General features: G+C 32.8%; 2 protein-coding genes across 7 annotated transcripts; one reads left to right on the top strand and one right to left on the bottom strand.

The window, feature by feature from the left end:
• Positions 1–1,158: 1,158 nt before the first annotated feature.
• On the top strand, positions 1,159–5,399 carry LOC110819570 (Tetratricopeptide repeat (TPR)-like superfamily protein). 6 transcript variants are annotated; one of them, XM_088220810.1, is made up of 3 exons: positions 1,159–4,840; positions 4,928–4,991; positions 5,194–5,399. In XM_088220810.1, exon 1 carries the CDS (start codon positions 1,869–1,871, stop codon positions 4,296–4,298), a length of 2,430 nt encoding a protein of 809 aa, XP_088076936.1. In that variant the 5' UTR covers positions 1,159–1,868; the 3' UTR covers positions 4,299–4,840; positions 4,928–4,991; positions 5,194–5,399. The 6 variants fall into 6 exon arrangements, with proteins under 6 accessions (XP_088076936.1, XP_088076938.1, XP_088076939.1 ...); XM_088220812.1 differs by lacking the exon at positions 5,194–5,399 and having other exon boundaries at positions 1,159–4,665; positions 4,754–4,840; positions 4,928–5,126; XM_088220813.1 differs by lacking the exon at positions 5,194–5,399 and having other exon boundaries at positions 1,159–4,665; positions 4,762–4,840; positions 4,928–5,126.
• A 221-nt stretch (positions 5,400–5,620) lies between these two features.
• Positions 5,621–11,925, bottom strand: LOC110819571 (shaggy-related protein kinase theta-like). The gene is made up of 13 exons (XM_088220814.1): positions 11,672–11,925; positions 9,621–9,875; positions 8,833–8,925; positions 8,520–8,579; positions 8,150–8,422; positions 7,972–8,046; positions 7,710–7,766; positions 7,490–7,630; positions 6,828–6,878; positions 6,643–6,738; positions 6,461–6,544; positions 6,213–6,315; positions 5,621–6,136 (listed from the first exon to the last, which is right to left on the bottom strand). Exons 1-13 carry the CDS (start codon positions 11,732–11,734, stop codon positions 6,075–6,077), a joined length of 1,413 nt encoding a protein of 470 aa, XP_088076940.1. The 5' UTR covers positions 11,735–11,925; the 3' UTR covers positions 5,621–6,074.
• Positions 11,926–17,903: the final 5,978 nt, after the last annotated feature.

Below are 17,903 nucleotides of genomic sequence, written 5' to 3' on the forward strand. Positions count from 1 at the left end.
AAAATCTTTGAAACTCGTTTTTAGATTTATTTTCTCTTTTCTTTTTATAATTGATTAATATAAAGTAAATAGTAATTGTTAGGGTATAATATCAAATATTATAATTTTTAGGGTAAGTGAAAAATAAGAAAAAAATATTCATAGATGAATATGATAATTGAGTAATGAGTGAGGCGAGTACGTAAACTATAGCATAAAAAGCGAGTATAGCAATTAAAGTAAAGAAAAGTAAATTTGTATGTTTTATATTGTCTTGAAAATTTGAATGGAAAAAAATATGCAAAAAAAAAAATGTCAACATTATTTTCCAATCTCAAAGGTTAAGGATAAGATTATGTCTGATCATAAGTTGCAAGTACAAGTACAAGATGCAAGAAAATAAAATTGCTAAACATAAGATGACAATCACATCTAGGCAATGTAAATCAATTTTGGCTGCTTGGTTGCCCTCGAGAGCAACCCTCTTGTGTCTGTTGCTTGGGTCCTAAATAGCCCTCTTCTCTTCACTGATCAACTAATAGACAAGAAGACCTGAAATTAATTAGTCTAGTGACTGAGATTGCTCTTGAATCAAGGACGCTTATATGATAGTTCTAATAATGAAATTGAAGTGGATCAAAGGTGACTCTTTTGACGCAAATGATTTAAGATTTTATTTTATATGTTGTATATCTTAATTGTGAAAGATCGAGATTTTACATATTTGTTGTCATTTATAACTTTTTATGAATATTTTGTTTTGCAGACTAACTAAAAATTGAAGTTTAAATTATAATTTTAAATGTATAATTAAAAACATGAAAGGAATCTTATGAACAACTTTCAATTTGGTCATTGAGAGTTATGAAACATACATTTATATTTAATACATGTAACCCATCAAGTGACAACGACCATAATGATATTTTAACCCTTTAAATACATCAACATTCATACGTGAAAGCCAATTCAATTCTATCTAAAGATTATTAACGGGGTTACAACAAGCCTCAAGCTATTTGTTAATAAATACTTACACATTCTAAACTTACCAAATTTCTAGCAAAAACATTATATGTCATGTTTTAACATTATTAATTTTGTACAATTACATAATCTATTTCACATTGAAAAGTTTATATTCTCTTATATAGAAAAAAAAAATATAAAAATTTTTTAAATGTATTTAGCACGAAATTAACATACAAATTACATAATTTTTTATTTAAAAAATTTATTTAAGCTCACTTTATTATAATCCACTACACTCTAAAACTCCGGTTTATCTAAAAACTCTCGAAATTCATTTTTAGATTCACTTTCTTTTTTCCTTTTATAATTGATTATTATAAAGTAAAGGGTGGTTGGTAGGGGATGATATGGGGAATTATAAGAAGATATTCACACATGGATATGATAATGGGGTAATGAGTGGGGGCGAGTACACAAATTATGTCAGAAAAGCAAGTGCAGTAATTAAAGTGAAAAACAGTAAAGGCAGATGTCTTGTTTTGTCTTGAAAATTTGAATGGGAAGAAAAGAAAATCCAAGAAAAAAATTCCAACTTTATTTTCCAAGCTCAAGGGTTAAGGATAAGATCACGAGATGCTACATCCGGCAGTAAGTTGCAGGTAACATGGATAGATCCCAGAATTCATACGCTCGCCATGACCCACATGTCTCCTGTCTTCTGTCTCCTCTCCTCTCTTCCTCCTGCTTCTTTGTCTGCTTGTTACATACTTTAAATTTCCCTCCAAAAACCTTCCTCCATGGATATGAAAATTCCGGCCAAGTTTCTTGAAAGATTGCTCTTGTGAAGTAGATAAAGGACCCAGTGTGGTTCTCCTGTTTCGCTACGATCTACTGTTGGATTTAATCCTGTTCCGGTTATGCACCGGCTGAGAAGCTTTAATCTTTCCCGCAAATCATTTCACCTTTTTCAGTACATAGGTTGTGTTAATTATACTTACAATACGCTTCATTTGACTCATTCGAAATTTGATTATAATCGGATCTTAAAAGAGTTGTCGAAATCTGGTCAAATAGATGAAGCCAGAAAACTGTTCGATAAAATGCCCGAGAGGGATGAGTTTTCGTGGAATACGATGATTGCTGCTTATGCAAATTCGGGGAGATTATCTGAGGCCAAACAATTTTTTGATGAAACCCCATTTAAAGATTGTATTAGTTGGAACTCTCTTATTTCTGGGTATTGTCGACATGGAAGCGTAAGTGAAGCACTTGAACTGTTTTGGGAAATGCAGTTGGAGGGGCAAAGACTAACCCAGTTCACATTGGGAAGTGTTCTTAGCATGTGTTCAATGATGGGTTTGCTCCAAAGAGGAGAGCAGATTCATGGTTACGCAATAAAGACCCAGTTTGATTTCAATGCTTTTGTTGTTACAGGTCTTGTTGACATGTATGCAAAATGCAAACAAATATCTGACGCTGAATATCTCTTTAGGATGATGCCAGATAGGACTAATAATGTTATCTGGACTGCAATGGTTACTGGCTACTCACAGAATGGCAATGGATTTAGAGCAATTGAGTGTTTTCGAGATATGAGGACAGAAGGAGTTGGGTCCAATCAGTTTACTTTCCCTAGCATATTAACAGCTTGTGCTGCAGTTTTGGCACTTCGGTTTGGTACCCAGGTGCATGGTTGCATTGTTAGGAGTGGTTTTGGAACTAATATTTATGTTCAAAGTGCCCTGGTTGATATGTACGCGAAATGCGGAGATTTAAATGGTGCAAGGAGAGTGTTAGGGGATATGGAGGTTGATGATTTAGTTTGTTGGAATTCTATAATAGTTGGGTGTGTGAGGCAGGGACTTCATGGGCAAGCTTTGTCATTGTTTCGAAAAATGCACAGGAGAGCAATGAAGGTTGATGAATTTACAATTCCATCTGTCTTAAATTGTTTTACTTCCACAATGGATTTGAAAAGTGCTGAGTCTGTCCATTGTTTGATTGTCAAAGCAGGATTTGAGGGTTACAAACTTGTGAGCAATGCTCTCATTGACATGTATGCTAAACGAGAAAATTTAGATTGTGCACTTGAGGTGTTTAACCGGATTCAAGACAAGGACGTGATTTCATGGACTTCTCTTGTCACAGGGTACTCACATAATGGGTCCTATTCCATGGCACTCAAATTGTTTTGTCATATGAGAATTGCAGGCATCAATCCTGACCAAATTATTGTTGCCAGCATTTTGAGTGCCTCTGCAGAACTAACTGCTTTAGAGTTTGGGGAACAAGTCCATGGAAGTTTTGTTAAGTCTGGCATTTGGTCATCTCTATCAGTAGATAACTCCCTTCTGACCATGTATGCTAAGTGTGGGTGTATAGAAGAGGCCAATAAAGTATTCAACTCTATGCAAGTGAGGGATGTGATTACTTGGACTGCTTTGATAGTTGGCTATGCACAGAATGGTAAAGCAAAGGACTCCTTAAAATTTTATGATAGGATGATCGCCAGCGGAGTGAAGCCAGATTTCATTACTTTCATTGGTGTACTATTTTCCTGCAGCCATGCTGGCTTTATAGAAGCTGGACGTTCCCATTTTGAATCAATGGGTAAGATTCATGGAATCAGACCAGGGCCTGAACACTATGCCTGTATGATCGATTTGTTGGGAAGATCTGGAAATCTTGTTGAAGCTGAAGAACTCTTAAATCAAATGGATGTTGAACCAGATGCAACTGTATGGAAAGCCCTCCTTGCGGCAAGCAGGATCCATGGGAATTTGGAACTGGGAGAGAGAGCTGGAAAGAACCTCATGAAATTAGAACCCACGAATGCTGTACCTTATGTCATGTTGTCAAATATGTATTGTGCAGCTGGTAAATGGGAAGAAGCAGCTAGAATCCGGAGACAGATGAAATCAAGCAGCATTAGTAAGGAAGCTGGGTGTAGTTGGATTGAAAGGAACAGTAGAGTTCATGCTTTCATGTCAGAAGATAGAAGTCATCCAAGAACATCAGAAATCTATTCCAAGATAAATGAAATATTGTTGTTAATCAAGGAAGCTGGTTATATGCCTGACATGAAATGTGCTCTTCATGACATGGATGAAGAGGGTAAGGAGCTTGGTCTTGCTTATCATAGTGAGAAGCTAGCCATTGCCTTCGGGCTGCTCATAGTACCTCCAGGAGCACCTATTCGAATTTTTAAGAATCTCCGCGTCTGCGGAGATTGCCACACTGCTATGAAATACATATCAAAAGTCTACAGTCGGCACATAATATTGAGAGATTCAAATTGTTTCCATCATTTCAAAGAAGGAAGATGTTCATGTGGTGACTATTGGTAGAAGTTTCACTGCTAACTCTGCTATTTCCATTTTCTCATGGGTGATTAAACTTAATTGCTGGTGCTAACTCCTATGTGTCAATTCTATAAGCCGTGATATTTATAGGCTCTATGGAAGAGAGGGAAAAAAATGGCTCGTGCCGATCAATATTTAACAGTTGTTGAAACTTAATGAGGCAAACAAGCCGATTCGCACCCCACAATAGTGCATTGAAGATAGAAACATCACGGAAAGTGCTGTAATGGACTATGCTAAATGACACCATCATATTGTCATGCAGGAATCAGAAATCTACTGCTACACATGACTTGGAGACGTTCTATGTGAGCTCAGAGATTTTCAGGCATAAGGGTAACATTTTGAGAAGGTATGATTAGCATTCTGCTACAAAGGTATAGATAGAATTTTCTGAAGCTCGTTAACTTCAATTACTGACCCTGGAATGAATTCTGAAGCCTCTCAGTTAATATGCTGGAAATTTGCACATAGGTGATGTCATCCGTGATCTGACTGACAGAAAAAAGGTTTTACCTGGCAATGAGGTAAAGTCAGCCCATTTAATGAGCACATTTATTATAGAGCAGAAGAAACTTCCTCACATGTCCCATGCATGAGTTTGCACTTTGCAGATTTGAAGACCTCAGAATTTTTGGTTGAATCTTGTACGGATCCCGTGAAGGAGAATTACTTAAGGTTTGGAAAGTCTTACATATTATCACATTTTATTAATAACACAAATAAAAGTCTACTTTGATTAGTAAAAATTCATAAAATAAAAGTTCTCCGTTTGATTGCCATTAATGAAAAATAATACTATATTAGCATGTACCCACTATTAGGAGTGAGAGTAAATGTACTTTCGAATTACTTACGGATTCTTTTTCTATTGTGCTAGTTACAAATTTGTGGTCATGATCGTCTCAAAAGATCTCATACTATACGATGCCTAAGTAGTTCGAGTTTGGCTTTATCTTATGCTCAGATCCATATCTATCACCAGTAAACTGAATCACTCAAATGGTTGAACTCAAATTTTGTTGAAAAGCCGAGATTGTTGAATATTTTTTCCTTCTCAAACCAGTTCATTAATACTTATATCTTCCCTCTAAACCCTCCAGGGAAAGATTTACTAGTAATTCGCTTAAAAATAAATCTTCCTGTTCTATTTCCAATCCTCTGCTAAGTTTGAAACAGAGCTGGGTTTAGCAGTCAGGTCAAATTCTTCTCTTCCCTAAATAGTCCCCTGCATAAACTGAAAGCAAAGAGTGCTACAGCATCATCCAGCACACAGAGAAAGGAGAAGCTTGAGAACAGAACCAAAATTTTCAGGAGACCAAGTTTTTCTTATAACAAACGCTGGGTAGGAAAATTATACATTTAAGACCCTAATCTAAACTTCAACTTGTAGTTAGTCAGCAGAACAAAATGCCCATAAAAAACTATATATGACAACAAATCTGTAAAATCTCAATCTTTCATAGTCAAGACATACAACATATAAAATGAAATCTTGAATCTTTTGCGCCAAAGCAGTCACCTTTGATCCACTTCAATTTCATTATTAGAACTATCATGTAAGCGTCATTGATTCAAGGGCAATCCCAGCCACTAGACTAATCAATTTCAGGTCTTCTTGTCTATTAGTTGATCAGTGAAGAGAAGAGGGCTATTTGGGACCCGAGCAACAGACACAGGAGGATCGCTCTAGGGGGCAACCAAGCATCCAAAACTGATTTACATTGCCTAGATGTGATTGTCATCTTATGTTTAGCAATTTTATTTTCTTGCATGCTCGGGAATGAGCCGATTACAGAGTTCTTCTGATGCGCCAGCCAGTTCTACAAGGCAGTAGTTTTTCAGCAAAGAAAGATCTAATTGGTAAAAAAATTGGATATATGCATCATATAACCATACCTTGTGCAGTGAAATTGAACAGAGGAGGCAGTGCTCGTCCATTAGGCAAGCTTGCATTTGGCTCCCTCAGGTCATCAAAGAAGGAATGTGCACATGCTTCCAACTGAAAGGCAGGAAAAGCGCTAACTTAATGTATTTTTCAGAACAATGCATCTGGCTCTCTCAACAATCAAAATATATCATATAATGTCTATAGCAAATCCAGGCCATCAGAAAATAATTGAGCCAATCTAAAGCAATGTTCTTACAGCAGTACAGCGCAGATTTGGAGAATACTGGAGCAGTCTTGACACGAGATCCACTGCTTCAGGGGGCATTCGCTTGTGAAATATCTGTCAATTTGATTTCAGTAAGTTTTCTGCTATAATGTCAAGCACCAAAATAAATAGCCAAAAGAATACAAGCTATGATTGTAAGATTGCTGAAAAACCTTGTGCCATGGGTGAGCTTTGATCTGAGGGAACTTGAATTCAGTATAATTTGGATTCATGCACTTTATTTCTTCTCTAGTTGGCGTCCCCAGTATCTGATAATGCAACCAAAATTATCAGAAATGACGAGGAACAAAAGGAGCATGAGATGCAGAAGCAACAAAAGAGTAAATAAATATCTTACCTTAATTATTTCTACCAGCTGATCAACACCACTTTCTCCGGGGAAGAGTGGCTGCACAAGAAGCAATGCCCAGAAGTCATCAGAAAATGCCACTTATGCTCCATCACTTTATTCATGTAAATGAACTCAGAAGAGAAAGACATTGCATAAGCAGTGCAAAATTTATATAACACGCTTCTGTCAGACAACTGACTCATGATGTTGCCAGTTCGGAAGGGGTATCAATTAGTGTGTTTAAAGATTGAGATGAGGAAGAAACGAGAATGCAGAAGGAAGAATAAGAAAAGCAGGGAGGGACGAGATGGAAGTAGAAACACGACAGAGTTATTCTTTAGATTTTTCTTATGATTACTCAACCACTGTGGTAACCTGAGGCTACAGCTGGCTCAGTACCATAGCTACTCAGACATACAATGACAGCTGCATGATACTAACCTAGCTAACAGCTAATACACTCCCGAATAGAAACAAGCCAAAGAAGAAGGAATTCCATCAATTAATTTAACAAATTGAATTCCTCTTAATTTATGGCGAGCTTATTCTTGACAGCTTCTAGTCTGGAATCAAAGTGTTACCAAGGCAAGGCATCATGCATGAAGCAAGAATAGGTGATGAGAAATGCATTTAGTGACTTCTTTTTCCAGCCCAATAAATACACTAACCTGACCAAGAAGAAGCTCAGCCAAGACACAACCAACAGACCACATATCAATTGCAGTTGAGTATTCTGTAGCCCCAAATATAAGCTCCGGAGCCCTGTAGTACCTTGAGCAAATGTATGATATGTTCGGTTCACCTGGCACCTATAGATGGGAGAGGCATCGTATAAGTACTGTTTATCGCAAATATACCTACAGAACTCCAAGAGGTAGACATGCATACCAACATCTTTGCACTCCCAAAATCACATATCTTTAGCTGGTGGGTCTGGGAATTGACCTACAATATTGAACAGAGTGTAAAAATGTTGACATAAGAGCAACAATATCAAAAGGATCATATGATGAATATATTAACTTCTGAGTCAGGCAGCAGAGCCATTGACAAACAATTATTGTCATGCATATATTAAAAAGGAATATCCATAAATCCAAGATTCAATATACCCAAGGCGAATAAACACAAAACAAAAAGAAGATCTTACCAGTAAATTCTGTGGCTTGATATCACGATGACACACCCCAACAACATGATGCAAGTAGTTCAGTGCGCGACAAATCTAGAAAAAATGCCAGATCCAGATCGACTAGAATAAATATCGAAAGAATCTTGCAACCTACAATTGAATAGTGGAAATGTCACACCAGTTTAGCAAGATTCACCTGATATGTGTACAGTTGCACATAAATAACGGGCATTTGTTGGTTCATTCTGCTATAATGTTTTGAGACGCGGTACACAGTTTCAGGTACATACTCTAGGACAAGGTTAAGATACAGCTCATCTTTTTCAGTAGTAGAAAAAAAATTGTGCTTTAATTTAACAACATTTGAATGCTCCAGTAAGCGCATTATCTGGAGCTCTCTATTCTTGTATCTCTTGTCCTGCAAAACCTTCTTGATTGCTACTTGTTCACCTGTTTCTAGGCACTTAGCCTAATTTTGAAAAGAAAAAGAAAATCAAAATTTGATTGAACCTAAAGTGGAAAAAACTGAGACCAAGAAATCAAACTACCAGATCGGTTCCGAGTACCTGAAAGACAACACCAAAGGAACCAGTTCCAACCACACGCTCTGCCATATATGATATTGTCTGGAAACAAGATGATGCAAGAATCTTTAGAAATTTTTTTGTTCATAGAAATGAATCATTTTAAAGGAGCCTATATCTAGACAAGCGTCCGAAACCAGATCAATAATGATGTAGAGAATTTTCTGAAGAATTGGGTGTAGAGTAAAAATTACAAACAATAGGCTCCTAAAGACTATCTGCAACCACAGAAGGTAGGCAGGAAGAAGCATAAAATGAAGTATGCAATAACAAATATTAAGATGCGCCAAATAACCTGCTTCGGCTGCCCATTCCGACCACCTACAGTAGTTGCAATGATCTGGCCTGTTTCTGTTCCATTACCATTAATAATTGTCGTCTCCGTATCCTACATGTTGCAAAGTTGCAATATTATTAATCAAATAATCACCGAGTTTCAAGATAAACTAGGTAAAGATTAATGCCTTCCATCAACAAAATTTCTAAATAACCCACATTTCAGGTAGATAATCACTAAAAATCTCTGAAAAATCCTTTTCAATCCCATACTGAATAACACAAAGAGAATTTCAAAAATGACCCAATCACTTTCCTTCCTTTTATAGTGCCAACACTAAATGATACAGTAAACAGCGTTCAGCTATACCGTGAACGTTAAAGTAAATAAATCCAATCAGGTTTCATCAGATCCCCATGAATATAAGTGCTACAAAAGGAAATAAATACCACTTTTTTTTTTACATCAGGAAATAAATATCACATATTTATACTCTTCACGAACAACTGATCCTTTGATTCAGTATGACAGCCATTTTGTCAATTCTTGCACAAGATTATTCTTCTAATAGCCAAGAGACATAATCTAAAAACTAGCATAAACTAACATATGCCTTTTAAGAGTTATTTTGTTCTTTCAACGTCGTAAAAAGTTGAGTGGAGAGATAAATTCAACAAAAGAAAACTTTTTTTTTAAATAATCAAAAGAAAACATTTTGTTTCTGAGAGAGAAGAAAACTATAAAGCATCATAATAAAATAAACAGAAAGGAAATAAACAGGAATTATTAATAATGATAAAGTATACCTTCTCATCATGGCTCGATGTTCTCTCATCTCTGATTCTCATTTCATGCATCTCCTTTGGAAGCTGATCACATCCTGACTTTTCTTTTCTAGCAATTGAAGATATATTTGATGTGCTTGCACCATTTTCCAGCGATGTTGAGGCCATATGCTGCTCTAGACCAGTGGCACTTCTTTCAACTGATGTTGATTCTGCTTGGATTTTTTGTTCCATATCTTGCTCAATCTTCACCCTCTTTGTGCCAGAATCCCCACCCTATATATGTTGAAATTCAGTTTCATCAGGATAAATTGAAAAAGAAGTATAAAAAAAAAAACTATGACCAAGAAGAGTTCAGATTCCCGTCCGTTAAGTTAATGTTTATCTTGAAATGCTTATCTAAGCTCCCCTCAAATGGAAATAATGAACTTTTTCCACTTTATCCAACTACCTTCTTGGGGATCACCTTGTCCATTATTCTAAAAATACATCTAAGATTAATGCTCAAAAACTGACAGGGAGAAATGAAAACAATGAGACCAAAAAGAGGCTGAATAGTTGGTTGCGTTTGAAACCCAAAGAAGGAGAGTTTAGCCTTAAGGTGAAAGTTTATAAAATACTACCCATTTGGAGAAAAGGAGGCAACAATCTCAATGGGAATTTTAATAAATTATTTTCCAATAAACTAGTTCATTATTGGAAAGCACATTCATGATAAGATACTGCTTTAAAGGTATATTTGGAGAAGAGGAAGGGAAGTCAGAAATAGAGCAGAACAAAAGGGAATAGAAGATACTATAAAAGAAATAAATATAATGAAAGTATTATACTTTTCCTTATTTGGGTAGAGCAAAATACGAATGAAAAGCTTTTAACCTTTAAAAGATAATGATATCATTTTCCTTTATAAAAGAGAACAGTTGAGCTTTTAAGAAATCATTAAGGGTAAACAAGTCATCATAACAAATAATTGTTACTTTAATTAATTTCCATCCATTCTTGAAATTTATGAGAAAACAAGTTTTGGCACCTTAGAGGAGTATGAAGATGGAACATTTTCATTATTCCCTCCCATTCAGACTACAAAAGACTCCTGCAAACAAGATTAGCTTATTTACTTCGTTTTTTATTCTTTTCCATCCTTCCCAGCCTCCCTAAAAGAGCCTAAACATCAATAAGAACGTAGCAACTTTGATAAATAATTTCTCTCTTGGTCACTGCCTTCTTATTTAAAGCAGAAAAACAAGACAAAAGCTTTATAAAAATGTAATTCACTCCTAGGAAAAAGCCAAAAATGCAGACTTGACGTGTCACCAATGAACAGCCTAACCGTGATATTTTCACCATAGCCAACGGCTAAGGAAGAGCCTATACGGATTAGCCTCATAGTTACTGATTCAAAAAGCCAAATAACTAGTTCCTATGGCATCCAAGAAACACATTTACGTGTTTCAATGATGCATCATGAGAATCCCAGCTGAAATAACGTTTCCCTCAATCAAGAATTGATCTGGGGATAACCTCAAAAACTAATTGACCGGGATGTCAAACAACATCAATCGCCAAACAAAGAAAACTCCATTAAAATCTGAAACAAGCACGCACCAAATAATGCAAAAGCTCGGACAAATAACCTCGTTCACGGAAGCCTAACAAGAGCCCTGAAGGATATATACAGATGTGGATGTGTGTTTATATAAAAATCTTCCTCCATATCAAAGAGAAATGAATATCAAATTCTATTTTTCTTCCAAGAATCCGAAAATGCAGACTCGAAACTGCTTTTTGCATGACTTTTCTCCAGAATAAATTATCCAAAATCGTCTCAGTTTAGCTGATTAGGGAAAAGCATCCCGGAAAGTGGAAATCTTACTTCAGAAAATAACACAAAAAGAGGGTAAACAACAAAAAAGAAAAATCAAATGAAGTAGAGTGAAGGTTACGTTTCTTCCCGTAGTTTTTCATCTCAAATTCATTCATCTTACCGGCAACGAAACAACTTTTTTTTACCAAACAATCAAAGAAGAAGGATAAAAAAGAAGCTTGAAGAAAATAAAAGAAAGGACACTTACGGGATCAGAAGAAATCGAAGAGCGACCAGAAGCAATGCTCTTGAGCCGACGCATCATATTCATCTTTCCCACAAGAAACAAACCCTAAAACCCCCAAAAGAAAAAACAAAATCCCACAAAAATTACAGAAGATGGAATTCGCTTAACCAGAAGAGAGAGAAGCTCAGCTCTCTCTCTCTCCTCCTCCTCCTCCTCCTCCTCAGCGTTCAACACAGCCAAAACAAAACCCTCCCACACACCCCACTCCACAAATAATTATGTTATCAAAATAAAAAAAAAAAATAAAAATTAAAAAAAAAAAAAAAAAAAAGAAAGCAAAACAAGATCTTTCTCAAAGGTTGCTCTATAAAGCCACCAAGTGTCTTTTTGTTTTGATTTTTGGTGGTCAATGGTGGATCAAAGGCAAATCATTCCAGCCTCATTTTCTGTACTTTAGTCAAACAGAGATTTGGGACCGTCGATTGGTCATTATGTGTAGATCGGGCGGTCCGGATTTGAGACAGAGAAGGAAGGGTTTGGTTTGACGGGTTTACCAAAATACCCCTGGATGGCTTCCGTTATCTACGACGAAGATGGAATGATTGGTTCACCCGGAATATTCGGGAATTTGACTGGGTTTTGACGCCTTCTTTTGGCGGTTGAGTTAGGCGTTAGCTACGTTTTCTTTTAAAGGATCCTAATCAACTTCCTAATTTGGTTTAATTAATCACAACGGAGACCACCCACGAGTTTATTTATTTATGGATTTACCTTTTTTTTTTTTTTTTTAATCTTATCAAAATTAAATATATACCTAATAACCAAAATACTCGTGTATATATATAACCAAAATGGGAAATGACTTATCTGTCGGTGATAATCTACTAATATTAATAATTAAGTCACTCTAAATTTTATTTTATGAATTACTTAAGTTATTAGTTTAGTGATAATAGTAAGTATATATATATTTAACATACAAATGAAGATTACTTATTAACAAAATAATCCCTTGAAGTTAATCGTGTGTTTATGTAAATGGTATTTATCACCCCACATGTTCTTATCCATTTTTAAAAGTATAAAATTTGTGCCATTATCTCAAATATTTTCCCATAAGTAAATTAAATTTTTAATTCTCTATTATATATAATATAACAAAAAAAAAGGGTAAAAAATTCAGAAAATTCTCAATTCAAAGTCATTAGCGTGAGAACCAATAATTGAATTATATTTTCCACAACAACATCTAATTCATAATTATTTATAGCCACTTGCTATATTGTTTAACCAATCAAAGAAACATGTCAAAAAATTATATAATTTTTTTTAAAAAAAGTTGAATTTGAAAATTCTTGTGGATCACAATGAAAACCAAATATAATCAAAATGGGCCAATGTATATATATATATATTATATAAATGGTGCCACCCACGTCCTTATAGTAGTACTAAATTATCTTAATCTTTTGGGTCCCAAATTACCTCAACATACACCATAAATCAGTCCACTGCTACGACAAATTCATAGCCTTATCGGCCCTTTTACAAAAGGCAAAGTTCAATTTGTGGGTTGTTTTTTGGTAGGCCCATGACCATACCCTAATTCAAAAGTACCCATAATTGCGGCACAAAAATAATGCTTGCTTCTCCTACCAAGTTAGCCCAATAACATACATTCTTTTTCAACAGTTGATAATTCAATTTAATTTCTTCTATGTTTCGGTTGTAATATATTGTTCCATAGAACTAAGGTCTAAAATAAATAAAAAAAAAACGAACATTGTTTTTACGACTCTACGGCCTAATCAATTCCTATTTTATGAACACATATTTTAATACGGTCAGGTAGTACAGTTTGATGTACTGACTATTATTATATATTAGTATATTTGGAATTGAATATAGTTGTGGGTAAGCAGAGATAAAATGGATGAGTTGAAAAATTAAAGGAGCCCACAGTCACATGTCTTGTTGATTTGATGAATAGCATATATACTGACTATTATTATCCATCCTATATAGCTTGTTCAAATTCAAAGTTTCAGATTCCAGTTGTTCCAAACTAAATTATTGATGTATGAAGGTGACATTTTTAGATCAAGGTTAAAATTGATCCAACCAACTTGTTCTATAATTTTACAATTATATATATATATATATATATACACGTATATATACTGATACTGTAAATTTTGAATATTATTTGTAAATTAACCAGAAAAAAATTTAAAAAGTAAATTATTAAATTTGTTATAATTTGATCATTATTTTTTTATTTTATTTAATAATTAACATTTTTTTTTGTTTATTTTAAATATTGTAATTTTTTATTTTCTAATTAAAAATTAAAATAATTAGATAATATTTTGATGTTTTAACAAGTATTTTAAAAGAATGTCTTTTACTAAATAAATAAATAATAATTTATTGTTAACTTTTTAATTTAATTATTTAGTAAAAATAAATTTGAAAATCTAATTTAATAATTTATCTCGAAATAGATCAGAAAATCTTACGTAAACATATATACATTAATGTAAGAGTACATTTAAACATTTTACGTATATTGTAGACTTAAACATTTCTTATTGTAAAATTTAAAAATTACAATAAGAAATTTATTGTTTGAATTTCTTATGGATATAAAATTAACTTATGAACAAAAAGGTTTATTTTAATATGAAAATATGAAATACAAATTTAGATGAATCTCAAATATAAAGTTAATGGGTGATGCCTATCTTGTTCTCAAAATTTCAAAATTTGAATTTCAATAAATATGTATAATTTATTATTTTATATACATATTATGAATTAATATTGAAAATTTAATTTATTAATGTGTTAATAAAATTATAATGATCAAAATTAAGATAAATTCTCATAATTAAGTAAATTTTGACATAACCTTTTATTCATAAAAAAAAAATCAAAGTTACAAACTAGTAATGCCATTAAATAATAAATAATGAAGAGTTTAGTAAATATATTTGGAGTAGGCGTAATCAGTTCTACCTACCTTTTTCTTTTAAAGATTTTGATAATTCTTTTACTAATTTCTGATTATATATTATTATTGGTCATTTAAATATTAGAAACTTTTACTTGTGTGTTTGTGCGTGTGTATATATATATATACACACACACACACACACATACATATATATATATATATGTGTAATACATATTGACTCCAAAATTTGTTTAATGTGAAAGGAAATACCCATCATTTTCTTTTTGGAATTATTACAAAAGAAAGTGTTATTACGATCTGTTTCGCGACGACATTAATTTATAAAATGAAAGTGCCATTTCTTAGTTCATTTAATAAAAACATATATATGTATACATACATGTGTACATGTGTGTGTATATATATATGTGTATATAAGTACACACATCAACAGAGCATGGAAAGAAAAATTAGCAACGATGTAGGTGGGTTATTTTTGTTTGTGTATTGGGTTTTCAAAGGAGTCAAAATTAAAAAAAGCAAGGTATTCACACACATACACACACACACACATATATATATATATACCTTGATATATGTACACATTCATTCGCACAGCCATATCATCGAGACGACCCAGGTCAACAAAACTTAAAAAAAAAAGTCCATTACAGATAATAAGTACAAAGTGTCAGTCGGTTAAAAGAAGACTCAAAACTTTGTTGCTATTATATACGTACACATATACGTACATCTACATGTATACATATGTATACATATGTATAATCTCTCGTGTGGCATGATCAACCACAACCACAAAGGTCATCGTCTTCTGTATACATCACAAGACGTCGCTTCCTATGTTCCCATGCAATTAATTTCAGTTCCTCTCACTTTGAGCCTTTTCTAAGCGAACAGATAGAAAGAGGATTATGTATGTATATCTATATGTATATACACGAATACATATGTGAATGTATGAGTGGACAATTCACGGACTCAATTGCAAATTAGGTGGAGGATATTCTTTGTACTCATTGTATATCGTTCATACGTCATAGTGTATATATATATATGTATACATACAAGCATTTAGATTTTATGTGTGTGTGTATATATATATATATATATATATATGATCTATTTTTGAAAATTAAATTAATGGGTAATTACTTTTTCCATATAAAAATAAAGGGGTTGATTGGTGATATGGTCCTACTCCCCTCATTTATTGTATATACGTCCACGTTATCTCGTATCTAACTTTCTAATGATCTGGCACTAGACTTGTGTATTTATTATTTTCTCACCAACCAAACACTCTCTCTTTCTATACAAAGCTTAAAAAGGTTGTTTTCATTTTCAATAAGAACATTATTTCAACCTTCTCGCTCTCAAATTTCTTCTGTTAAACTTAACCTTTATCAAGTCCAACAAGCCTCTTGTTTTCCCTTTCATATTTGTTGCTAGCTCATACTTAGAATCTTCCAGCAAACATATACATATATATATATTAATAATTATTTTCTGAATAATAATATATATATATATATATATATCTCAAATCATTCATATTAAATGGCCGTACTTTATGACTTTATTATTGTCAATGACAATAGATTATGGTTTGATGCACCTATCCATCACTTAAAATACAACATCAAATCAAATTATCTTCTTTAAATTTCCCACTCCCTACACACACACACACATATATATATATATATATTAAAATTAATGTCATGTATTTATTCATAGATAAGTTTAAGCGAAATTATGTTTTCCTATTTTGTGATCTACAATTTAAATTCTATAATGTTTTTAACTGTAGATCAATATTTTCTGATTTATATTCTAAATAAATCAGAAGATTACTAAAAATTTAAATTTTTTTTTACATTTCAAATGGAAACTAATGTTATTTTTATTTAAAACTAATTCTATTTTAGGAAATGAATATATAAACCAAATCTAATACTATTATAATGTATGTATATATGTACACATATACTGTTAGGCAGAGTGAGAATTGAACGTGTTGATTGCTGCATGCATAAAAGTTGCATGCTCTATTATCAGTCGGTAATGGGTGAGTGAGTGTGTGGAAGACATTTTTCTTGGTTATATTTATTTTTTTTTTCCAGGGAAACAAACAGATGATGATCAATAATTGAGTACTACTGTTGCAGAAAAGTTGATTATTAATGAGAAAAGGTATCTTCTGTTCCACTCTTCACTGATTATATATATGCATATATACATATTTACATGTGGGTCGCATCAAATCTTGTCATGCTATTAGAAAATATTAAAAAAAAAAAAAACATCATCATCATCATCACCTAAAAGTTTTTTGAGATCATTGAATTATTAACCACATATATTAAATGTGTATTTTTAATTTATAGATTCATTTTACACATTAAACTCACGATTTAATTTATTATTCTAGCAAAAAAATTTAAATTTAATTCTCAAAGTATGGGAATAATCTTTATCTTTATAGAAAAACTGTGATTAAAGAAAATATTTGGTAAATTTAATTTTTTCCTTCAATTTCAATTGGATATGATGATCGACTCACATAAGATACATATATCTGTGTGTATATATATGTTATATATATATATATATAGAAGACATACATTTCAAATATATATGCACAATTAGATTTGAGTTCCATCACTTAACTGGGGCCTGATAACTTCAGAGATGACAGTATCTCAAGTCTTGTTCCATCGGATCCCTTACTAGTTAGTACATACTCGATAGGACTATTTTTTTTTCCCCCTTACACAATCAATATTTATTTTACAGTGGAATATATGTGTATATATATATAGATATATTATATTTTGCATTGATAGTAATTTTTCTTTGTATTTAACCCGTCTAATTTTGTGCTCTTTTGTTTCAGTGGAGTCATTTCTTATGATTAATCTATCATTAATGGTGACATTTATATATTTATATATATTAGAGTGTAATATAAAATATATTATAGTTCTTATTTGAAATTAATATTTTTATTATGTTTTCAACTAATTTGGGATAATAATTTATTAAATAGTTTGTTGGAAATTTTTTAAATATATTTAATTTATTTATAAAAAAATTGATTTTAAATTTTTTAACTGTATTGAAAAAAATTAGTATCCCTCTTAATGAGGTAGACTCATTGTCCATTAATTCTTAAACATTAAATTGTCTAAAGTTGCGTTCGGTTAATTTTAATTGGTTCTCATCAACATATATTGTAGCACCCGGAGAAAAAGGGCCGAAAAAAAAAAAGCCACG

This window comes from Carica papaya, chromosome 5 (genome assembly GCF_054855325.1).
Source record: "Carica papaya isolate Zhongbai chromosome 5, ASM5485532v1, whole genome shotgun sequence".
Taxonomy (NCBI): Eukaryota; Viridiplantae; Streptophyta; class Magnoliopsida; order Brassicales; family Caricaceae; genus Carica; species Carica papaya.

What these genes read in the sequence shown, in the direction of transcription:
- LOC110819571 (XM_088220814.1), bottom strand. Translation starts at nt 11,734, where the DNA reads ATGAATATGATGCGTCGGCTCAAGAGCATTGCTTCTGGTCGCTCTTCG. An exon ending in TGCAACTGTACACATATCAG is followed by an intron (nt 8,047 to 8,149) that starts GTGAATCTTGCT and finishes CATTTTTTCTAG; the next exon opens with ATTTGTCGCGCACTGAACTA. An exon ending in AGCTGGTAGAAATAATTAAG is followed by an intron (nt 6,739 to 6,827) that starts GTAAGATATTTA and finishes TTGCATTATCAG; the next exon opens with ATACTGGGGACGCCAACTAG.
- LOC110819570 (XM_088220810.1), top strand. Translation starts at nt 1,869, where the DNA reads ATGCACCGGCTGAGAAGCTTTAATCTTTCCCGCAAATCATTTCACCTT.